This window comes from Astatotilapia calliptera, chromosome 1 (assembly GCF_900246225.1).
Source record: "Astatotilapia calliptera chromosome 1, fAstCal1.2, whole genome shotgun sequence".
Taxonomy (NCBI): domain Eukaryota; kingdom Metazoa; phylum Chordata; class Actinopteri; order Cichliformes; family Cichlidae; genus Astatotilapia; species Astatotilapia calliptera.
Genome location: NC_039302.1, coordinates 1,370,425 through 1,396,277, shown reverse-complemented (window position 1 = coordinate 1,396,277; position 25,853 = coordinate 1,370,425). Strand labels below are relative to the sequence as shown.

General features: G+C 41.8%; 1 protein-coding gene across 2 annotated transcripts; it reads right to left on the bottom strand.

The window, feature by feature from the left end:
* Positions 1-514: 514 nt before the first annotated feature.
* il16 (interleukin 16) lies at positions 515-14,371 on the bottom strand. Of its 2 annotated transcripts, none has more exons than XM_026186353.1 (9): positions 14,339-14,371; positions 13,442-13,541; positions 8,121-9,221; positions 6,662-6,807; positions 6,262-6,427; positions 4,031-4,132; positions 2,336-2,567; positions 1,886-2,014; positions 515-1,729 (listed from the first exon to the last, which is right to left on the bottom strand). In XM_026186353.1, exons 3-9 carry the CDS (start codon positions 9,021-9,023, stop codon positions 1,563-1,565), a joined length of 1,845 nt encoding a protein of 614 aa, XP_026042138.1. In that variant the 5' UTR covers positions 9,024-9,221; positions 13,442-13,541; positions 14,339-14,371; the 3' UTR covers positions 515-1,562. The 2 variants fall into 2 exon arrangements, with proteins under 2 accessions (XP_026042138.1, XP_026042231.1); XM_026186446.1 differs by having other exon boundaries at positions 13,442-13,538; positions 14,339-14,355.
* Positions 14,372-25,853: the final 11,482 nt, after the last annotated feature.

Below are 25,853 nucleotides of genomic sequence, written 5' to 3'. Positions count from 1 at the left end.
GTTTCACTTCACACTTACTATAGTTTCACTGACCCTAGCAAAATGCAAAACTGGTAAAAAAACAAAACAGAAACTATGAGAAGACAAAATGTCAGTGGCCTCCGCCTGTAAAACCGTTCCTATTTTGGGGGTCGTCTAATTGTTGCCCCTCCAGTGCACCTGATGTTAATTTCATCAACCCCAAACAGCTGAAACCCCCTGACAAGATCAAAATCCAAGAAGCTTAAGTGACTTCGTGCTATACTTTCATTAAAAAGGTGTTCCTTTCATTTGTTACTTATGACTGCATAATTGTTTTTCAGACATTAAAAACACCTTTACCTAAAACATGACAAATTTCACTATAACAGCCCAGCACAGGACTGCTGTGGTCAGTTGCATCGTTAACGGTGTTTCTTTTTTTGTGGCGGTTTTCTGTAGTTTTTTCAATCTCTTTCATCAAAAATCTCAAATGATTGTCAATTTCAAAGGCAGCTGTGGTAGCAAGTAGGAGTGAAAACAATCAGACATCACCTGAATCCCAGTGACTAAAGCCATTTATTGAAGATACAGGAAGTTGTTCATATGACCTGATTGGTGGCAGAGGGAGTAAAACTGCTTGTTATCACATACTTCAAATGTAGTCCAGTGTCTAATTTCAGGTTTTCATGTACTGCATATATGCTTGGACAATGGTGACACTTGTCATTCTAGATGTAACAAACACAGGCTACATAACTTTGTAGGTGTCATGGAGCAAAAAAATGTCTTCACAAATTTGCAAAGACACTAGTGATCATCTTAATCATCTCTATGACCATTAATTACCATTAATATTGTTATTTCAGGCACATGACTTAGACTGTGAGCACAGAAACTCTTTTTAATAATATTAATTTAAAAATAAAATTCAATCTAGTATATCAATTTCTGTAATTAATTGAATCTCTTAATAAGATTCAGTGTCAAGCTACTGCAGCAGTAGGCAGGCACAGGTACCTGCAGCTGTTGAGCTGCCTCCAGATTCCAAATTGGTTTTGTTTGTCGCCACATTACAAGCTTTTACTGTACAAATATCATTAAGCAAGCAAGTTAAAGCAAAACGAACCTTGCAGTGTTCAAACCCTTGCCAATTAACTGGGTTTTGTATTATTTCTCGAGATGTGCAGTTGTCCTTTAATTCTGAGAAATATTGTTTTGTGTGTTTCTTTAACCAATTTGACAGTTTTAGAGTCTTGTTTGCATATGTGGGATGTTTCCTTTTTCTCGCCACAAGATTGAAAAGCAACAGCTTGTGAAATTTCACTCTTTTCTTCTGAAATTCAAAGTAAGTAGATGCAAAATTACTGCATAAAAATGAAAAAAATTGCAATGTCTTTGGTATAAAACTAAAAGAATTATTAACCTGATGAGATTTTTTAAAAAACAAAAAAGAGAAAAAGTCCAACATCTGTGTCCTTGTTTGCTGCTGAGGCTGCTGTATGCTGCTGTTTTTTTGTTTGTTGTTTTTGTTTGTTTGTCCTGGGGTATTTGTTTTTGTTTTTTTGTTTTTTACTTCAATCAGTGCCCATAAGCTGTGCCGGTCATTCTGCACCCCCCAGCCTCCTCTTGAGGACCACTGTGATGGGTCCTTCAGGCAAAGCCTTGATCATGTTCCATGCCTCAAATCGAGTCATGTCTTGCAGACTTATTCCCTGGACCTGCAACACTTCATCTCCACTCTGCAGACCACTCTGCTCTGCCGCTCCCCCTGAAATATCCAAAAGACATTTTTTTTAATAACTGTCCAAATATTACGATTACTGCTCTTTTTTTTGGAATCAAATTCGTTTTTTCCCCAAAATAAACTACGAAAGAAACACTTGTGATTACGTTTTTGTGAATACTGCCAGCTTCGTGAGCGCACCTGTAAAGATCCTGTTGATGACTAAAGGTCTGTCTCCATGGATTGAGCCTTTTCCTCCCTCCAGAGTAAAGCCAACACCACCAGCACATTTCTCCAGCTCCACACTCATTGGAGCGCCCCATTCCTCCACTGCGACAGCAAAGACACAGAGTATATGTAGCCTGCATAGTATTTATAATAAAAATGTCTATTCTGACCTGGACAAACCTACAGAGCTATGTCTGCATTTTGTCAATGTTTCTCAGTTTAAACATTTGATGTTTTCTGTGTTCTGTTGTGAATATTTGAATAAAACATATGTGTATGATATTTGCAGTCTTTGCATTCTGTTTTTATTTATTTTGCACAGACCCCCAATTCTTTGGAAGTATTGCATTTTGCTTGATGGTTGTGTGATTTCTGCTAAAATAAATTGGGGATAATAAATGTATTCCCAGTTGTCTGACTGACCAGCAGGATTTGGCTCTTCGCTCCTACAGCTTCCTTCCTCTCTTCCCTCCTCCACGACTCTCTTGCAGATGACAACGACAGCCAGCTTCAGATTCCGGGCCTGACGCAGAGCAGTGGTGGCATCAGTGTGCGTGACACCCCACAGTGTTTGTCCATTTATAGACAATATCTCATCGCCTTTCTGAATTGTGCCCTCTTGAGCTGCCAGGCCACTGAGAAACACTTTGTGGACCTAAACACAAGATAATCAGTGAGACACATAGACACAAGTAGGAAACAGCGGCAAATTCAGAGATCAGGTAGAACTAGCCTTAACACAGTTTGGGAGAAGTTGATTTCATATTTGTTTTATTGTTGTTTTGTTAGATTGGTATAAAAATGAATAAAGCCAGATTTGACCCACACAAATCCTGACTAGATTGGAGTAAGTATCGGAGTACTGGTAAACAGATGAACAGATTTTGTTTACTCGATTACTTGAATATGAATACATGAATCTATTAGTAAAGAACTTCTAATGCTGAATTACAAGATAAGGAGAAGTCCCAACACCACTTATTACCTTCACTAAGGATCAGAGAAAGTAGAGCCTGAAATGACAGCTTCACTACCTCATTACATTTTTTATTAGACTCAAAATTTAAATGAGCATTTTCAGTTCTTGTGCAGCTGCTGGTAATAACTCAAACTTGTTCCTAGTGGGTGTTGGACTCTGCCAGGGTTGCACTTTGTCGCCAATTCTGTTTATAATTTTTACAGGCAGAATTTCTAGGCATAGCCACGTGATGGAAGGCTTCCACTTGGGTGGCCTCAGAGTCTCGTCTCTGCTTTTTGCAGATGGTGTGGTTCTGTTGGCTTCATCAGGTGCTTCCCTCCAGTTTACACTGGAGTGGCTCGGAGCAGAGTGTCACCACCTCCAAGTCTGAGGCCTTGGATTGGATAAGAGTGGAGTGCCCACTTTGGGTCAGTGACGAGTTGCTGCCCAAGTGAAGGAGGGTCTTGTTCACGAGTGAGGGGTGAGGGGAGCAGGAGATTGGCAGGGGGGCATCTATGGGAGTAGAGCTGCTACTTTTCCACACTGAAAGGAGGCAGTGGAGGTGGTTCAGTCTTCTGGCAAGGATACCTGCTGGGCGCCTCCTGGGTACAGTGGTTCGGCATGTCCCACCGGGAGGAGGCCCAGGGACAGACCCAGGACACTGGAGAGAGTACATGTTTTTGCTGGCCTGGGAATGCCTTGGTGTTCCCCTGGACAAGCTAGAGGAGGTGGCTGGGGAGAGGGAGGTCTGGACTTCTCTGCTTAGGCTGCTGCCCACGTGATCCAGGCCCAGATAAACGGAGGAAAATGGATGGATGGTATGGCTCATTATCACCAACAGATGTGACGGATATATCTGTTGGTGAAGCCAACTGAATATGTCGCAGAATATCAGCTGAGCAATCAGTTGATGTGGGCTTGCAATTCGATGACCTGATTTGCTGTGATTGCTGTCAATCACTGTTTCATGTTTTCTTTTAAACATTATTTTCAGTGGATATTCACAGGGTTCAATTGCACATTTTTATACTGCATTTTAAACTAATGCCAACTTTTCAGTGAATACAGTTGCAATGCTTTTTATTTCACATTAGACAGAATAACATTTTGGAAAAAATAGATTAGAATTCAGTAATATAAATGTGTAGTGTGTATCTTACAGTAACAGCTTTGTTCTCCAGGTCAGACCCTCCAGCAATGGTAAAGCCAAGCCCAGCTCCCTCGTCTTTATGAAGAATCACAACATGGATGTCCACTAGTTGCTGTGGAAAGATGTAGGTTTACTTGAGCGGCCATTTTTAAGGCATTTTTTCAACAGTAATCCACACATTTTTCTATTTTCTGGATCATGTTTTTCAAATGTAATATTTTTACATGTAATAATAATAATAATAATAATAATAATGTATACTTTATTGATCCCCGTGGGGAAATTCCTCTCTGCATTTAACCCATTCACTCAGTGAAGCGGTGGGCAGCCATTGGGCGCCCGGGGAGCAGTGTGTAGGGACGTGTATATGTAATATTTATTACATAAATATTTATGTAATATTTATGCATATGAAATGTTGCACTTGCTTATTTGAATTTTGAGGTTTTTTTTTTTAATATTTAGTTTCAGGAAAGTTGTTAAGATTCACTGTAGGGTATAATTTAATATTAAAATATGTATAATATAATACATTGTCAGAGGCCAATTTAAAAGGTTCAAAACAGGTTTGAAATACAACCATCCTTGTCATTTTGTTCCAAACACCAACTACAATATCCTACACAATATAGCAGAATCCAGTAAACTACGACACTGCAAAAATATTTAGAGCATGTATGATACTGTGTGGTAAAGAAAATCTCCAGAAGACAAACTGCACAGCGTAACAAAATCAATCATGAATAATGTGTTAACATTTTTCAGTATCCCTCATCCCACACCACTCTGCATTTAATCATAATTATTATTAACCTCTGTCTCTCTTCCACAGCATGTCTTTATCCTGTCTTCCTTCTCTCACCCCAACCAATCACAGCAGATGGCCCCGCCCCTCCCTGAGCCTGATTCTGCCGGAGGTTTCTTCCTGTTAAAAGGGAGTTTTTCCTTCCCACTGTCTCCACAGTGCTTGATCATAGGGGCTCATATGATTGGTGGGTTTTTCTCTGCATGTGTTATTGTGGGGTCTGTCTTAAATACACTCAACAAAAATATAAACGCAACACCTTTGTTACTGCTCCCATTCCCCATGGGATGGACGTAGAGACCTAAAATTCATTCCAGATACACAATATAACCATCCCTCCCAAACAGTGGTCACAAATCAGTCCAAATGTGTGGTAGTGGGCACATCTGCTATATTGAGATAATCCATCCCACCTCACAGGTGTGCCACATCAGGATGCTGATCTGACATCATGAGTAGTGCACAGGTGTACCTCAGACTGCCCACAACAAAAGGCCACCCTGGAATGTGCAGTTTTGTCTCACAGCAAAATGCCACAGATGCCACAAGCAATGAGGGAGCGTGCAATTGGCATGCTGACAGCAGGAATGTCAACCAGATCTGTCGCCCGTGCATTGAATGTTCATTTCTCAACCATAAGCCGTCTCCACAGGCGTTTCAGAGAATATGGCAGCACATCCAACCGGCCTCACAACCGCAGACCTCGTGTAACCACACCAGCCCAGGACCTCCACATCCAGCAGGTTCACCTCCAAGATCGTCTGAGACCAGCCACCCAGTCACACATTTTCACATATCAGACCAGCCTAATATTTGGCCCAATACTTGGGTGATGTTAAATTATGATGCTTTTGAGCTTTTGTTGAAAGGCATATCTGTGGCATCATGGCAGATTTCTACCATTTGCCATGAAATTTATTTTGCAGGCATTCACTTATATATCTATTTCATTTATATTCTGCCAAATCACAACAGCAGTTGCCTCAAGATGCTTTATATTGTAAGATAAAGACCCAATACAGAGAAAACCCCAACATCAATCAAATGACCCCCTTGGAGCAAGCACTCGAGCGCACCATTTCTGAGTAAAACTTTAAAGTTAATTTTTCCTAAGTTCATTGACGAGGATGTATGCAAATGGGATCACTGGTTAGACCCTCTGTTGTTTGCAGTGCAGGAGATGTCCCCGGTCTCCACAGGATTTTGCTCCTTTCGGTTGTTGTTTAGCAGGAAGCCGTGGTGGGTTGGATTTAATTACAGAAAATTGGGAGGAAGATACTTCATTTCAGTCTTTTTTTGTGTCCATTACTAAAGTTTCATTTTGTTACTTCATGATGTATAACTGAAAATGTTAATCTCTTACAGTTTTTACAACTTGTCTCTAAAGATGTTGTGAATTAATGGAACTGTGATATACGACATGTTTGTTTTTTTACCTTCAGTGTTTCTTCATCTAAAGCCTCAACTTCCTGAATCATCTTCTGTATTTCCTGTGAATTGATAGCTGTGATGACAGAGTGCGCAGAAGCAGAAACAGAAGCAGTCTCGTTGTGAACTCCACCCTCCCCTCGATCAGTGATGCACTCCTTCAAAGTGAACAGGCTGTATTTATGGAGACAGAAAGGCATTAGATCTGACGAGTGTCAGGTACCCATGAGCGCAAGCATAGGTACAAGTATAGAACTGTGCTCTATTTAACATGTTTTTAAAAATTAACTACTCCTTCTTTGATTAAACTGGGAGTATTTGTTAACTTAAGCCAAATTCCCTGAGAACAAAAGTTAAACAACAAAGCAGTGCATTTTGCATGTCCACATGTCTCAACTGAAGTGATACCTGAAAGAGAATCCTCTGCCTGACGTGTCCAAGGCTAGATCAGACTCCTGCTGGTTAATGGAGTCCAGTGAAGAGGTGTCCTGCAGGTTTGTGGAGGAAGGATTACCTCCACAGACGGTCAAAGAGCACATCAATGCTTGTGACACCTGTAACAAAAACACACTAAATCAGACACAAATTTAAAATCATGTTATTTTTGTGGGGAAACTGTAAACATACAAAGAGAATTACATCGGAAAGTCCAACAAATATTTTGAATCTGTAGATTGTAAATCGACCTTTGCTGATTTATGTGGAAGCCTTTTTCTTTCAAAACCCCTTCTTCTGTTTAGGTTAGGGAGACAGGTAAGAGGCCTGGATTTTCTTTTGGATTCCTCGTGATGGGTAAGTTAGTTTTGTTTTATTTCTAGAGCTTTTTCTTTGTTGTTTTGGTGATGCCCACCAGACTAATAAAATATTTGGTTGTTGTAAAACTGGAAACTCTGTGGCAGCCTTGGTCCTCCCCTGGGACCAGGAAGCAGGTGCAATGTCTTCTTGTGTTGCTCTCTGGCTTTCTCTAGGCTGGGGTGTAGCAGCACACACAACAGATACACAACATACATTCACCCTGCAGGAAAACGAGTGAAGGAGACCATTACAACCAAGCTGGGTTTGTTGGGTGCAGAGGTTGAAGAAACTTCCTCCCTTTCTTTAATCACACCTGCCCTGTGTCAGATGTTCCATTGACCCACTGAGAGGAATCACTTCAGAAACATCAGGAAAACGAGCTCATCCCAGGGATCAACTAGGATCATAATCTTCACCAGGGGCTCCCTCAGAGAGAAATCTCCTTCTCTACTGTAGATGAACAAACCCAGCACTTTAGGAGCACTCTTATACTGATGTTTGCTTTGTGTGATGGTAGAGTCACTTCCCATCATCCTCAGATAAAGCGCAGAGGCTCTGGACTTTTACAGAATGGTTTTATATCCAGTCCTGTAGAAAGTGCCAGGTGGTTCGTGCCAGGGTGTTGGGCCTCGGATGGGTTCAGCTGCCTGTCGCCTGTGGTTCGTTGAGACTCTCACTCTTAGGCCGTGGGTAACCCATCTGGGGCCTCCCTTCTTTTCCTGCTGGGATGGACACACAGCCAGTATGTGTGGTCTTATGTCTTCTGTACTCCTGGGGCTATGGATGGCCCGGATCTTTCTCTGTCTGCCTCTGGCTCCTGGGGGGCGCTATAATAACTTCCCACCCCTCATTATCAAGTACACTTCGTAACAAACAAAAATACAAAGAGACTCACTCCTACTCACAAACACCACAAAAAGATTGTTGATTTGTGTCCATTTTCACATGTAAGCGAAGCTGGTAGAGGAACAAAATAATATTGTACTGATAAATGTTAAGGCTGAATATTCCCAAACGTGGGAATATTCAGCCTTGACTATATAAAATAAACACAATATATGTGTGAGATTACCTGATTACTGAAGGTAATTATTTTCCCCAGGCTTTCACTCTCTGGGTTGCTCACGGTGTTACTCTCTGTGGCCGGAGCAGCATTCCGAGCAGTCCTTGACAGCTTTCCTTCCTCCTCTGTCCAGTCAGAGCTATTTTGACCTTCAGTTTGATTGGATCTCATAGATGTTTCAGAACACTCAGAATCCACAAGCTCAGACTCCAGGTTGGTGGGTAAGGCTTCACTGCTGTCATGCACTGGAGCAGACTGATAATCATTTATCCCTGACTCCACATCAGTGTTGATAGTCTGAGAATACATGGAATCAGTGGTAGACTGATTAAAATGAGTTTCATCTTCAGAGGACTTTTCTGTTGTTTGTTGACAAGCTTCATTGCTGGCTGAGGCAATGGCACAGGGCGCAACAGAGGCAGGTATGTTGTCTTCCTCCTTACTAGGTGCTGGATCCCTGGACTGGATCTCTCTGGAAAATTCAGTTTTGTTCTTCACATTATCTCCATTTGAGGCAGAATAGGAAGAGCAAGGGGCTCGGGATCCCTTCTCCACTGGAGAGAGGGTTGTTGAAGGAGCCAATGGTCTTCTGTTGCTCCCCTTTTCTGGAGCTTCTGGACTGGAAAAAGTCTCAAAAGAGTGAATCCTTTGCTTGATTGATTGGTTGGTTGCAGATGATGCAGATCTGATGGCAAAGTTTCTACTGAAGCTTGCAGCAGATGTTTGCTCTGATGGTTTTGCTTGCGTCTTCTGGTCCTGCTCATCCTTAATTTTCCTCAGACTCTGGCGAAACCAGGCAGGTTTGGGTGCCACTGGAGGCGCCTTTTTAAGTTCTGAAGGAGTTTCAGATTTATTTTCAGGAGTCATTGCGACTGTGTCATCGACCTCAAGGACATTCTCTTCGTCATTCATTGTAGCAGAAAGGCCGTGTACATTAACAGTAACTCTACTGTCTGTAAGGTGTGGGTAGTGATTCTCGCAGCTTTTCAGAGGAGGTGTTCTCGTGAACCCAGGGATCCCAAAGCTGTTCTTGGATAGGGTGACCAACACAGGCCTGTCTCTTTAGAGTTTTTCTCTTTGGCTGTGAGCAGTGAACAGCTGATGAACTACCTGTACACAAGACACAGACAAAAACAAAAGAATTTATTGTGCATTTGAAACATTTCATGTCACAAACTCAAAATCTGAATAGTTTTAACTTAAAGGTGGATGCATCTTAAAATCCACCAGCTTAAGAAAGACCTCTTGGGTTGGAATCAGAGTTAGGGTATGTCAACTTCTTTGTAAGGCATTTTTCTGTAGACACTGTAATGTCAAATTGTATAAGACTTCATTTGAATTGTTATATCTAGTTCAGGGGTGTCAAACTAATTTTACATTATGGGCTACATACACCACACTTTGCTCTCAAGTGGGCCTGACCAATCTAAAGAAGTTACATATTTAACTGCTTTTCTACATAATAAAGAAAAAGCTGCTGTGGTAAATAAAGAAATCTGTCAGCACGAATCTTTGAACTTCTTCTTTTTCTGTTTTTTAACTGTTGTAAGAAACATGAAATTTCTATAGTAGAAAGTGAAAACAGAAAGTTACAGAGGTTTTATTGGAGACATAGCTTAGGATTTGCAATTTGCTATAATTTGTGAAAGTAGATATTTTTCCCATATTGAACAGCAGGAATTAGGTTTTCTTGTCAGAGGTGGTTTTTAGGGAAAAAACAAACAAACAAACAAAACAAAAACAGCAGCCGACAACACTGTACACAACAGCAGACCAGTGCATAATAAGCATGGGAAACTGGCCTCAACGTACACCGAGAGATAGAGCTGTGCAGGAAATGGGATTTTATTCTGGTGGAAGCAAAACTGCAAAGTAACATGAAGTGCAGTCTTGGTCTTCTTTTGCTGCTGGTTCAGTGAATTTTGGTTGGAAAGTGACAAAACTGCAAAATTACAAACATTTACAACATTTAAAAAACAAAACAAAAAAGCAGCCCCTGCACTATGTTTAATCTATAAATCTGAAATTTGACAGCCTCATATAAAAAACAGTCTCTTAGAGCCATCTCATAGAATCTCTTAGAACCCAACAGGAAGTCAGCCATGTTGAGTCTGCTGACTAATTTTGGCTACATATCTCGCCATTTCTGGACCTCGTACTTTAACAAACTCCTTGTAGGGATTTCATCAGATCAGCGTGATCTTCAGTGAACGGAATGGCTGGAATGCAAAGCTTTTGAGGTTTTTGTGAAAGGACATTGTCATGGCAGCACACCAAATTACGATCACTTAAAACGAGTCTGCTGTAACTCAGTGACAGATTCTGCAAACTCCAGCAGACTTGACAGACATGATGAGAATCCGGATTGATATGCCATATATGACATATTTTATTGGTTTCATACATAAGAGTTTCAAAATGGCACCTTATGCATTTAGAAAGTCCTAAGGAAACACAGCATGAGCTACAAGAATGAAATTTGGTACACCTGTGTAAAATAATAAGGAGGGAAGGACACAAAAGTGCTTCCTAACAGACTTCCTTATTAAGTCTGTTGGGCCCTTGTTGGGACCATTTTTGCAGGATGTTTTACACAGTTTCAAGGCAACAGCCTCACACTGGTACAGGGAAGCCTTAGGGAGTTGGTCTTATGCTTCTTAGTTGTAGCAATCACAATAACACTCTTTTTTTTTTTTTTTTTTTTTTTTTTAGGGTTAAGCACAATATCATACTGGGCACCATAACTAGCACAAACTCTTAAGTAATCAGCACTGTGGTGGGACAAAATGACCACATCATCAACGTACATTAAATGATTAATAAGGTTGCCCACCATACAATCAGTCGTACAATCATTTAACTTGACAGAAAGATCATCAAGATCACCAACATACAAATACAATAATCCATCTTGTCTGACTTCTGTAGATACAGAAAAAGGTTCAGATACCTCTGTACCCAAATTAACTTGCATAGTTTGATGTAAATACCAAAAGTGTAAAATCCTTTATCCATTTGATATGCAGGGACCCCTCTGCTTTGCAATTTAACGAACATCTTCAGTTGATTAACTCTGTCAAATGTTTTGGAAGCATCTAAAAACATTTCACCTCTCATCTCGGAAGCTTCTTCAGTTCCAAGCAATTAGTGGACAGTCCCAGATTTTCAGCCCTATTGAGAGTGTCCCTAAGATAGTCCTGGACCCATCCCTCTTAAGGACACTATTTAGAGCATGGCTTGGACACTCCCAATAGGTCTTAAAATCTGGGACTGTCCACCAATTGCTCTGAGAACGTTCACAGACATTACAAAAGCTCCCTAATTTCACATTATACTCAAAGTTAGAGAGTGTGGTTATCTGTTAAAGGCACTTTAAAGATACTTTAGATAGTCTTTTTTCCAAAAAACTGGCCCCATACAGTGGCCCCTATCAGACAGACTCTGTCCTTAGTCCCACCATGTGTCTCACGTGGGTGAAAACCTCTCTCCCCCAATCAAAAAGCATATACAGACAGACACATTTGTAGGATCACAAATCCCACTTTATTCACCTCATTCTCACAAAGTCTTTTTTCTATGTAACATTTACACTCATACTCCAGAAGACGTATCAGAGAGCAACAGGGGTTAGTATCTTGGCCAAGGTTCTTTGGCATGCAGCCGGGATCAAACCAGCGACCTACTGAGCTAGAGCCACCAGATAAAACCAGTTTGCAGGGAAATCTACACTGACAGGTCCTTATAAAGTCCGCTAACATGACAAACCACTTTCACCACCTTCAAAAATACCAAGGCGGTTTTCTTACCCACCTATCCACACACACAGTGAAATATAGTCACACACAGAAACACACACCTCACCCACACACACACGGTACACACAGACTATATAAGCCAAGACAGCAGAGTTCTGTTCTGTATTTCAGCATGTAAATGAAAACAAATATGGCATCTCAGACTGACCAGGAATCTCTCTCTTCATTATCTCAGGGATAAAATAAGCACACATCATTACACATTTTTGTTAATATTATGACATATTTTCACTGTTAAACTGTAGTTTTTTTCAAAACACATCTACATTTTGAGAAAATGTATTTGTTAGACTGAATTACTGCCTACCTCATATTTTTATTTGAAGAAATATACGAGATAGAAAAGAAATTGCATCTAGTAATCAGCCATTCCTGGATTTGCGTTGTTTTATTCTTGCACAAACACAAAACAATGCTGGTCCTACACATTTTATCACCATGGTTGTGGGGGAACGTTGTCTCGATTCACTCTGTATTGTACCACTGCACATGGTTGAAATGACAGTAAAGCCACTTGGTCTGACTTGACTTGATAAAACAATGCAGATCAGTACTCAGTACAGTGCAGCACTGATTAACAATGCTGCACATTGTTTGATTGCCAGTTAATTTGAGTGTATTTTTAAAACATGTATACAAATAACAATACTTAAGAGAATTGTGTATTTGGTTTGTGTCAGTTGTTGAAAATAAATCTTATTAGTTATTAAAAATGTTAACGTAACATGTTCTTTCAGTTTGTATCAAACCAGAGAGATGCTAGCTTAGAATACTAATATGAATTTATGCAATGCAGAAAAACAATGTTGTGGTAATATTTTGTCCATATTGTCCAGCTCTACTGAAATGCTTTGTCTAATATGATGATCGCTGTGTGATTATTAGGTGATTCTAATGATTCTCACTAATTCTCATGATTTGTGTCAAGCAGAACTGATAGAGTACATAAGTGTTTACAACCAACCTTACTTGACATCTTTGACATTGTGTGATGTCATCAGGAAAGTATGTATGATGCTGTTAAGACTAATTTTTTCCAAGCTGTATACCCACGTATCATCATTCCTCTTTTGCTTTGTTATTATTACACTTTTTGACAGCTAAGCAGTGAACAGAAAAGGACACCAGGGTCCAAGGATTCATCTTTTTCCTTTCATTTGATATTCTTTCTTGAAGAATGAAAGGAGCTGACAAACACTGACAATTTTAGTACAGCTCCAACCTGTTATTAGGAGCACTGCTGCTGCCCTGGATAAAGTCACACCTTTTCTTTTTGTTTGGTGCTTATGGGTGTGTGGATGTTGTGTGTGTTTTGTGATGTATTTATCCTGTATGGCAAACTATACAGAGAAAGACAAATCCTGTATTGAAAAGGAAATGAACAGTCTTTTACTTTCTGATTAAATGCTAATCGCCGCAGTACCAGGCTGAGTTTGCTGTAACATTTTTGGAACAATTGCATTGTCAGCTTGTTCTATAGTTGCATTTATGTGGATAAATAATAGGTAACAGTACCTTGCCTCCGTCCTGTATCTCGACTGTTGTCGCTGCACAGCACAATGTCTGCCTGAGCGAAAGCCTTGCTCGTCTTCGAGTGTTCACGTTCTTCTTCCTGCTTCACAAACAGGAAGCATTGTATCACAAGAACTTCTCTAGCAGCAACCACAGAGAGGTGCAACAACGTACCATACTTCCGTTCAGACATTCAGCTGAGCAACTGTTACTTGACTTTTCGAATCAATACCTTCACACACATATGTATGCACAGACATGGCGATATCGATACAAAAACTAAATGAATTAATAAAAGGAAATCACAATGCTGTTTAACTATAACTGTGCTGTAGTTGTTATGCACAGCACTCGAGTAGAAAAGCAACAACCATCATATTTACCTTTCACACTCTTGAGCAGCACACTAGGTTTGTCAGAGTGGGCAATAAACTGAACTGAGGGTTTGATATCTTGCCCAGGGATACTTTGGCATACAGACTGCAGCAGCCACGGCTCAGACCACCATTAGTGGATGACCTTCTCTAGCTTCTACATGAGAGTCAGCCCACTCGCTTAATAATCCAATGAGTTCCAACTAACAAACCAAATAAAGGCTGCTTTATTAGAAGGCAGATGTAAAAGTGTAGATATTAAGCACTTTACTGCCAAATGATATTAATACAGTAATTAAGTTAAATGACAGGGTTAGGTTTCCTCACATTTCTAAAAGCCGAACCACACAGCGAACCACACACTTCTTCACATACAATTCTTAAGAGTAATCCCAGAATCTTTTGCAGGGTTTTTATATACTGATAAAGAGCTACAGGAGGCGTGAGGAGTGCAGTGAGTCACATGGTAGGTCACTCGTTGCATCTGTAGGATCATTAGTGCACTGAGAGAAACATGATTACTTACACAGGTTTAGCGTGCTAAGAAAAGGCAGCACAGTACGATGGCAGCCGTTTCTGCTGATACATTTCAGGGTAGGAACTTAGAGTGGAAGTGAAACGATTGTGATCTGTCAGTTTCATCTCGCATGCATGTTTTCAACTTCCTTATATGGGCACTAAGCTTAGACACTGTTTGCTAAACAAACATGAACGATGAGACACAGATGTCTCAAAGCAGAAGGCCAATACAGCAAAACCAGAAAACAACAACGCTTTGCCTGAGTGTGTCCCTCTCAGCTTTCATCATTCAAATTGCTTCTTAAACACAGAGAGCACCCAATTTAAGCTTGAAGGTTTCAGAGCTCATCACAGCACAGAAACAGCTTTAGTGAAGCTTATAAATGATCTTCTTATGGCCTCTGACAGTGGACTCATCTCTGTGCTTGTCCTGCTAGACCTCAGTGTGCATTTGATATTGATCAATAATATTTTATTACAGAGATTAGATCATGCTGTAGGTATTAAAGGTATTGATCAGCAGTAGATTAAATCATATCTTTCTAATAGTCTCCAATTTGTTCACATAAATGTTTTTACATGCAGAGCGCACTTTACATACTAAATTTAATTTTAGAAACCACACAGTTTCACGCTAAGACCAATTCTGTTTGCATTATAAATGTTTCCCTCAGGCAGTATTATTAGAAGGCACAGCATGTATTTTCACTGTTATGCAGATGATGCCGAGCTTTATCTGTCCATGAAGCCAGAAATCACACCATTTAGTTTATGCCTCTGAGGGAACCTCAAAGGCATAAAGACCTGGATGACCTCTAATGTCCTGCTTCTAAATCTGGATCAAACTGAGGTTATTGTGCTCAGCCCTAAAATGTTTAGAAACATGGTGTCTAACCAGATGCTTACAATGGATGGAATTACCTCAGCCTCCAGCAACGCTGTGAGGAACCTTGGTTTTGTTTTTGACCAGGACATGTCCTTCAATATGCATATTAAACAAATATGTAGGAGTTCTTATTTCCATTTATACAACATCTCTAAAATTAGAAATATCCTGTCTTAAAATGATGTTGAAAAACTAGTTCATGCATTTATTACTTTCAGGCTGAACTGCTGTAATTCATTATTTTCAGGATGTCCTAAAAGCCTTCAGCTGATACAAGATGCTGCAGAAAGAGTCCTGACAGGGACTAGAAATAAAGAGCATATTTCTCTTCTGGCTTCTCTTCATTGGCTCCCTGTTTAATCCAGAATCCGATTTAAAACCCTTCTCCTCCCATACAAGGTGTTTCATGATCAGGGCTAATCTTATCTTAACCTCATAGTACAATATCACCCCAAAAGAGCACTTTGCTCTCAGACTTAAACTTTACTTGTGGTTTCTATGATATTTAAAAGTAGAATGGGAGGCAGAGGCTTCAGCTTTAAGGCCCCTCTTTGGTGGAACTAGCACCCAGAATGGATTTGGGAGATTTGGGGCCTTGTGGGGGCTAGCTTTTAGACTAACAGCAAATTTAGCACAAGTCCAGCTGAGAGGCCAGCGGTGGAGACAGAGCAACTCTGGGTGCTGACCCGGGAGGCCAGAGGCAGAGAAAACAAGCTCCCATCGCTTTACTGAATGTTGTTGATCCTCCTGTGGCTGAGCAGGCACTCGGTGTCAGCAGGGACCTACTAATGCTGACAGGGATGGCACTGGAGAACCACTGGAGGTCAGTGACACAGGGACCCCTCTGGCTCAGGTTCAGCTGGACTATGACCCACAGGCTCTGGGACCTATTCGCAGTAAGGACCCTCAGACAGTGAGGAACCAAGAGCTTGGGATCTTGCAAGTACAAGAGGCCTTACAGGTTGTGGGTTTGTTGGCACTGAAGTCACTGAAGGCTCTGGGTTCGCTGGGAATACAGGGAACTAAGGGTTCACTGGGGATATCAAAAGTCAAGAGCTGAGCGGCGTGGGATGTAGGCTGCAGCAATGGAGAAGAGCTGGCACGTGTGGAGGCTGGTGAGCTGGTAGCAGGTATGGCAGTGCAGGGTTGCAGTAGCAAAGAGCAGACCGATGGTGAGACTGGTGAATGAGTGTTCCCCTCTCTCATCTCAAGCAGAGGAGAAGCAGTCGGCCAAAACATGGACCTGCCATGAAGTCCAATAACCTATCCATTCCATCCATCCATCCATTTTCTTCCACTTATCCAGGGCCAGGTCGCAGAGGCAGCAGCCTAAGCAGAGAAGCATTTCTGGTCATTTCTGCTGCTTGTAGCCGGGATCGTGTTCTTTGGGTCACTACCCAAAGCTCGTGACCATAGGTGAGGGTAGGGATATCGATCGACCGGTAAATCAGAAGCTTCACTTTTATGCTCAGCTCTCGCTTCACCACGATGGTGACAGTGGTACTGTTCAGGCAGATGGGATTTATTTACAGTGAATCGATGCACAGTGAAAAACAGTTCCAAAAACGTGATCCTTGTGACTCACAGTGAATTCCAACTTCCTCAAATCCCACACCAATATTTACAAAACACCACTTGACTCTCCTCACGTGCTGGCCCCACGGTTTCCTGAACATAAGACACAAGACACAGTCGTTAGTTTCACTACTTGCCAAAAATGTTATTTTCACCATGATGAAATGGTGATTCACCAACAGTGTTAGGGAGTAACGGAATACATGTACCAGTGTTACGTATTTAAAATACAAGACATGAGTAACTGAGTATTCAGAATGCAGTTACTTTGTTGAAATAAATGGATTACACGGCGGTATTTTCCTGTTTGATATGTTAGGCTATGCTCTCTCTATTTTTGGTAATTCCACGCCATTGGAAACCCAAACAAACACGCAATAAGAGGATCTAATCATAATGACGTGAAGAAATATTTAAACAAATTATTAAATATGAAGGCAATAAGAGAGTGTTACAGGCATCGCCCTAAAGCATGCAGCCTGATGGGCAGTGTAGTCCGTGCTGCAGGGAGAATGGACGGCCATACCTGTGATGTGTCTGTGAGCGAGGAGGGAGAAAAAGGAAAAGTACGAGCTGTCACCGAGCAGAAACGGGAGCTGGAAGCATGTAAATATAATAATAACCACTGCAGCCTGACGAGCCCAGTTGTAAGTAAGCTGTTAAGACTCGACTGTACACCGTGTTCGTGTTTTCCTCCGAAACAATAAGCTCTGTTGCAGCAGCCTTTCAACGCCTCTCTCTGTCTCCCACTAGCAAAGTTGACCCAGACAACAAAGTAAAGCTAGTTTTCAGCTACGAGCCCGACACGAACCCGACGTATCAGCCAGAGGTCCCTTTACTACGGTTTGGAGCCGCGGACCTGTTTTATAGGGCTTTGGAGCGTGATGTCACGGGGGTGGGCGTGGAAAGGATTTTGGCCCGATCCGCCATTTTGGGGGTCTAGCGCAAGTGAAGGGGGAGCGAAGGCACACACAACAGCCATGGTTCGTTCTTGCTGTGTGGTCGGCTGCAATGCTCGATCATACGACCGGCAAGAGAATAAGCTTGAAAAGGGTTTATCTTTTAATTCTTTCCCAACCCGGAAGCAACATGACGCAGCTCGTGTATCGATGTTACCAAACGAAGGCGTCTAGCCTGGATAGCAGCTGTGAGACGAGCTGACGTGCAGCTCTCTTCCATCTCCAAATATCTGTTGGTGCTCCGGACATTTTCATTCCGGTAAGTTCTAAATATGTTCATATCTTTATAGCCTATTAGTTTTATTTTCAATGCGCTCTGAGCTCATAGCAAATTAGAACAAACATCCTACTGACTGATTTTGCAGAACTACCTTCTATTTATAGAGTTGCTAATTATTTGGCATTATTGCAGCAAACCAGCCGATGAAATGGATGAAACATTGTGACTGGGTTCCAGCGCTACACAAGGGACCTGCTTCAAACATACCACCATGCCAATCAGATTACTTCTTCCATGTGAGGGTGAAGAGGTGACCCTCCTGGATAAGACAGTGAAGGTTTGCTGGGTTTGGTGAACAGTGTGATAATAAAACCAGGGAAAAATGAAACCTGCTCCTGTTAAATATTCCTAAGTATTGTGTTGTTAAAATTGCTGTATTTTTTCAAAAGATACAGTAAATAAAGTAATGTTAGTAGTGGGTGATATCATGTAAACACTGTCATGATTTTGTGTAAACATTTTGTCATTTGTAAACTATAAATTACATCATCATTGTAACTGATGTGATGTTCTATAAGGCGAGGAATAGTTTTCTATACGAGATCGCTGCAAAAAGTGCAGCCTTACCTAATGTGCACCTACTGTTACTCATTTATATTAAGATTTAAACATCTAGTTGGTGTTGGTGTGGAGAGTAGCCTTCAGTAATAGTAATAAATCACATTCATGTAGTTGTAAAAAGCATGATAATATATTAAGTAATCCAAAGTATTTGAAATACGTTACTCTCATTTGAGTAACGTAACGGAATACGTTACAAAATACATTTTGGAGCATGTAATCTGTAATCTGTAGTGGAATACATTTTAAAAGTAACCTTCCCAACACTGTTCACCGAAGCACAAGTTGGGGTTCACTGACTGTTGTCACGCAACGTTCCAGCATCGACTGAAGCTACACTGTTAGATAGTGCCCAGGTAATGATCCATCAGCAGAAGGTGTGGCTGGCTCAAGAGCAGATCAGCATATCTTTTCTGTTTGACGAGTGGAGCATTACACAGGGTGGTCTGCAAAGAGTGCTTTAGGAACCTTCCTGCCACTGTCTACAGCATCATCCATTAACAGGGTTTGCAGGGCTAAGATGTATTCAGAAATATGCAAGCAGGAGATGGTGAATAAAGTATCACTACTATAGTATAATACTTGTAACTCCTGGGAAAAAAAACAGGTAATGCTTTTCCTTATGTTTGATAAACAGGTTATTGATCAAAAGTTGGAGGAAAGCCACATTTCTCCTTATTTGGGTGAAATCCACCACTCAGGTTTCTTCTTCTGCAGCTTCCTAGGCATCCCCTTATGTCGAGACGCCACTTCAACCATCACCAGGACAGCCACCTCATGGCCTCTGTCAGGCCTGTAGAGCGTCCACATTCCTGTAAAGGGTCTTAGTCTTGTCTGTTGTATCAGAGTAACAGACTGCTTCCAAAACTACACTGTGTGCAACAAAGTACAAAACACAAATATGTGGTGTTAATTATGAGATATTAGTCTTACAGATAAAAATAAATCCCAGCAGGTCTCATTTGTGGCACCCCAACCATGTTTCCAATCTTGGTTCAGGAGACAGCACTGCCAGAGTCTCCCTGCTTAGTTGAAAATCAGGCCTGGGATCCATTTTATATATATTACATACTAGTTTATATACTGTAGTAAATGTATACAAATTCAGTCCCAGAAATTATCCAGAAACTAACTAAAGGTAACATGTAATTCCTAAAAGCTTGTAGATTAAACAAAGTTATTTTAACTGGATAGGATTATCTCGTAGCTGAGGTACAAAACATGCTGGTGACAACAGTGCAACTGCTGTAGGTCCTGGGAGATTCAAAAAAACTGAGCAAGATTTCGAGCTCCATTTTTACAAGCCTGTGCTTCACACTGTAACGGTTGCTAGGCGACAGGAGATAAACCCAGGTGAGGGTGGGAATAGATCGAAGGCTAGAGCATCCAATTTCACTCTCAATTCCAGCCTTCACGGTCCACGAGGAACTCGGCCTATGAAGGACCGAGGCTACATAGACTGGGTAGGCTGGGTCCTTTGAAAGATGCAGCCCCTGAATTTGTACACAGTCTTTGTGTGTGTTGGAGGGAGATGGATATGTTTAAAGAACCACAAGCTCTGTATCAAACAGGGCTTTCATGAGAAACCGAGGTGCCAAATTGCCACGCTGGTCATGTGCCACCTTGTGTCATCTACATCAAGAAGATGTAACCTCGTTTGATCTAATCACGTGTAAAGTAAGCGACTTCATCTTTGGTCAGTTCAATTACACAACACTGATTATTCTGAATACTTTAATGTTTTTGTATCTCTGCAACTAATTTCTTCTTAAAGCTGGCAGTCATGATTTTGAAGCAAGAGGTGGCAGATCCCCCGTTAATGAACAGACCATCAGTGAACACTGATGAAATAGACCAAACACTAATTAAAGCAACAGGTTGGCTCATATTGTGTTTTTTAGTTACCTAAAGTGTTCTTTGTTTCAGGACACAACTATAAATATTTGTAATCAACAGATTATTTAAGTGCAGGGTGTTTGGCCAACATGACACACATGAGCAATGAGTAAGAGCATTTTGAGAACACTTGCTCTTAATTATAGAGCTGGCCTACCATGTGACTGATGTTTCCTTCGCTGCCAGATTGACTTCACCCTTTGCAGCAGTTGGTTTCACTGGTTCTGCATTTGTTTTGCCCCCCCCCCCCCCCCTCCCATATGTACTAGGACATATGCCCTATGTTGAAATATATAGAGCACTTATTGGCCTTCTAAGTATTTGTGCCTGGTTCCTTAAACGTATGGCCTGTTTCTATGCTGCCCAGTGTCCATCAGTCCCTCCTTTTAAACGCTGTTAAACAATTTGAAATCAGATGAGTCATTCTGAGGGTAAACAGAAGCTCCAGCAGCTCTGTGCTGAGGAAACATGGTACATTCACTTATTTTGCACAAAATTCGTGTGTCTTGTCATCATCACTAACCTATGTATTTAAGTCCTTAGTTTCCTCCCGTCCATGGTCTTGTCATTGTCGATCCCTCACATGTGTTCTCATCTCAGTGTAGTTCAGTTGCTGAGTTCAGTTCAGTTTGTCATCTTCTGTTTTCATAATCAATCCTCTGTAGTCCTGCATTTGGGCTCTTTCTTTATATCCACACACCTGAATCATGACACAAGGCTGAAGTTCAGCAGGTTCGAGTCCAGTCCATGTGTTTTTCCCTACTTTCCTGTCTACTGCCCACTATCTTTCTATCTAAAAAAGGTTTTAGCAACCCTGCTATAACTTGCATTATTGTAGGGTCTTTTTATATTGTTGTGGGGTCTTTAACCTAAAATATAAAGGACCGTGAGGTGACTGTTGTGATTTGGTACCATGTAAATGAAAATGAACTGAATTGAATTATTCTTTGTGTAATCAAGAGTTGATATGAGTAATGAGTAATACACTTTTCCCGTGATTAAAGCGGGGGTTACGTTCTGGGGCCACCCCTCGAAGAAGAAACCTTATGTTTGTTTTATTTTTACATATTTTAAGCCATAAAAATCCTCCACACACTTTTGAGATACATCCTTACGTGTTCAGTGAAAAGTTCATAACCTCGACCAGGTGGTGCATTTCAAATATAAAGCCTAAATTAAATAAATAACTAAACCTAAATAACGCCCTGATCATAGGCTGCATCAGCGACATGATGTTTGACGATAAGACTGTATTTATATTATACATTTTAAATTAAATGCCTGCAGGCCACAGAAACCAGATATAAATTTACAAATAAATCCGTGATGTAGTGTCCTCGAAAGGTGAACTACGATTTGGCGCGGGAATACTGTATTTAGCTAACTAAATTTATATATTGGATAAGGTGTAACAGATGTTTATTTATGCTTCTTATTCTGATTAACATGGAAAACAAAAGTGTAACACACATGAATCTACTGTATACACACAGATAGAAAATAAAAATAGGAGCAGACTGTCTGTGGGTGTAAGCTTGAATTAAAGCTTGATTTAAATGTCACTGATCCACTATTTATGCAGCCATAATAATAGACCACCTATCCTCGTTTGTTTATTGTGTGCAGTGTTTCTGCCCATATGAACAACCACAGTGCACAGACTAATATTTCTGTCCTCTGTTAGACTTGGAGAAACCTGTAAAATGGAGACTAGTAAAGCATAATTTGACTGTCCATCCATCCATCCATCCATCCATCCATCCATCCATCCGTTTTCTTCCGCTTATCCAGGCCCGGGTTGTGGGGGCAGCAGCCCAAGCAAAGAGGCCCAGACCTCCCTCTCCCCAGCCACCTCCTCCAGCTTATCCGGGGGAATACCAAGGCGTTCCCAGGCCAGCCGAGAGATATAATCTCTCCAGCGTGTCCTGGGTCTGCCCCGGGGCCTCCTCCCGGTGGGACATGCCTGGAACACCTCGCCCAGGAGGCGCCCAGGGGGCATCCTTGTCAGATACCCGAACCACCTCAGCTGGCTCCTTTCGATGTGGAGCAGCAGCTGCTCTACTCTGAGCCCCTCCCGGATGGCCGAACTTCTCACCCTATCTCTAAGGGAGAGGCCAGCCACCCTTCAGAGGAAGCTCATTTCTGCCGCTTGTATCCACGATCTCGTTCTTTCGGTCACTACCCACAGCTCGTGGCCATAGGTGAGGGTAGGGACGTAGATCGACCGGTAAATTGAGAGCTTCGCTTTTACACTCAGCTCCCTCTTCACCACGACGGACCGGTGCAGCGTCCGCATCACTGCAGCCGCAGCACCGATCCGTCTGTTGATCTCCGGCTCCCTTCTCCCATCACTCGCGATCAAGACTCCGAGATACTTAAACTCCTCCACTTGGGGCAGGAACTCGTCCCTGACCCGGAGTGGGCACTCCACCCTTTTCCAGCTGAGGACCATGGCTTCAGATTTGGAGGTGCTGATTCTCAGAATTTGACTGTGTAATATGTAAAGTGTTTTAGAGCATAACTGCAGAGGAACTTTCCATTCTGGTAATGCTACCCACCCTCTGTAACATACCCTGTGTGGCCCAAACAAGCACAACAAAGGCACAATGAGTTTTTCTCTCTTTCAGCATGAAGAAAAGTTTGCATAGTGACATGAGTGTGAGTCGTTACGTAAGCCAACGTTAATGAGTGAACATAAGTGGCTGAATATCAGCTGAGCAGCTAGAATGTTAAATCATCACATTTACTGGTGTTTGCCTTAGACCCACACTTCTATAGTGTTGTCCAGATAAACATGCGTCTCTGCAAATGAACAATTACATGAAAACGTGAAAATCAGCCTAGCAGTAAGAACTATCCTAATTCTGTTTCCTCTCATTTGATCATGATTATGATGGATCTGTTTTGCCTCAACTGTTTACATGCAGACACATCTGTGTCGGTTATATGTGGAGTTGGACTGTAGTAATTCAATTCAATTCAATTTTATTTATTTACCGCCAAATCACAATAACAGTCGCATCAAGGCGCTTTATATTGCACAGTAGATCGTACAATAATAGATTCAGAGAAAAACCCACCAATCATATGACCCCCTATGAGCAGCACTTTGGCAACAGTGGGAAGGAAAAACTCCCTTTTAACAGGAAGAAACCTCCGGCAGAACCAGGCTCAGGGAGGGGCGGGGCCATCTGCTGCGACCGGTTGGGGAGAGAGAAGGAAGACAGGATAAAGACATGCTGTGGAAGAGAGACAGAGATTAATAACAGATATGATTCAATGCAGAGAGGTCTGTTAACACATAGTGAGTGAAAAAAGGAAAAACTCAATGCATCATGGGAATCCCCGGCAGCCTACGTCTATTGCAGCATAACTAAGGGAGGATTCAGGGTCACCTGGTCCAGCCCTAACTATATGCTTTAGCAAAAAGGAAAGTTTGAAGCCTAATCTTAAAAGTAGAGATAGTGTCTGTCTCCCGAATCCAAACTGGAAGCTGGTTCCACAGAAGAGGGGCCTGCAGAGCGAGAGCGAAGTGCTCTAATAGGGTGATATGGTACTACAAGGTCATTAAGATAAGATAGGGCCTGATTATTTAAGACCTTGTATGTGAGGAATCAGGATTTTGAATCCTGGATTTAACAGGAAGCCAATGAAGGGAAGCCAAAACAGGAGAAATCTGCTCTCTCTTTCTAGTCCCTGTCAGGACTCTTGCTGCAGCATTTTGGATTAGCTGAAGGCTTTTCAGCGAGGACCATCCTGATAATAATGAATTACAGTCGTCCAGCCTGGAAGTAATAAATGCATGAATATTTCTAATTTTAGAGATGTTGCACAAATGGAAGAAAGCAGTCCTACATATTTGTTTAATATGTGCATTGAATAGAATAGAATAGAATAGAATAGAATAGAATAGAATAGAATAGAATAGAATAGAATTCAACTTTATTGTCATTGCACATGTCACAGGTACAGGGCAACGAAATGCAGTTTGCATCCATCCAGAGTGTCACAGGCTGGGTCTCCGACCCAGCACTCTGAGTTCTCTTTGTTTTTTTCTCAGTTTTTTGACATGTTATTAGTTTTTGTGTTATTTCCTATTTTGCCTTTAGTTTGGGCAGTTATTGTTCCTGTTTGGGGTTTTGTATTCATTCATCACGTATTAGGTCTGTCTTATTGTGTTGTCATGTTTAGTTTTCAGTGTTTCCTGTTTTATTCTGACAGTGTCGTGTGTTCTTTGGTCATTGTATTTAGTTTCACTCTCTCTTGGTCCTGTCATTAGGGTTATGTTTGTCAGCTGTTCCCCCAGGTGTCGCCATTTCCCCTGATCAACTCATGTCTGTATTTAAGCCTTTTGTTTTCTGCTTGCCTTTATCAGTTCGTCTGTTTATTTGACCTCAGTCTTAGTTACGGTTTTCGTCTGTTATGTATTATTAGTCTTAGTCATGGTCTTTGCTTGTTATTTTCCACCACAGTCATAGTTTAGGTTTTGGTCTCAGTACCGTTTAGTATTTTGTTTTTTAGTGTCTTGTCAGTTTACTTTGGTTTCCTGGTTTACTCCTGCCGTCATCTAATAAAGGATCACTTTTCTGTTCAAACTTACACTACTCGTCATCATTTGCTTTTGGGTCCTGTTTCCATTCACATCGGCGCACCCCGCCGTGACAGAACGAACCGAACAGTATGGACCCAGCGGATATCTGCGAGGATTTTTTTGAGTTCAGTGCACGTGTGACCATCCTCCAGGGACAATGGAACATCTATTCTGTATGCAGACAGGAGAGTGAGAAGGAGTCAGTTAAAGTTCGGCTTCGCCAGATCCTGTCTGCATACCCTGTCTACACGGCAGAATTGTCGGAGGATGTGCAGGATTTCGTTCGCACTGTTTTTTCACTACAACAACATCAGGACTGCGAACAGGAATCACTGCCGCCGCCTTGCGAGCCTGAGACAGTTCGTGTCGGCTCGCTGAGACTCGCTGCAGCGTCCCCACCTCACAGCTCACCAGTTTCCACGCCCTCGTCACAATAACGCCATGCTCTTGCCACGGTCCAGTGCGGGAAAGCACTGGACACCATAGACTTGGACCACAACGAGCGCCAGTCAATATTCTGCGCTCTATTGGAGGAGGAGCTCCGGTGGAAGCCATGGCTCATTCCGGAGCACGAGCCCTCTTTCCGGGGAATTCGACTGGTTCTCGGGGGACCTCGGAGTTACCAGGGACTTCCGCCCATCGCTCCGCCGTCTTCCACTCCCAAGAAGAAACGGCGTGCGCACCACCGACGCTCCGCATCACGAACGCAAGGGAGTGACTATGTTTTGGCTCCTCATGTTTTTTCTCCGGAGGTTAGGGAAACTGACACTGCTT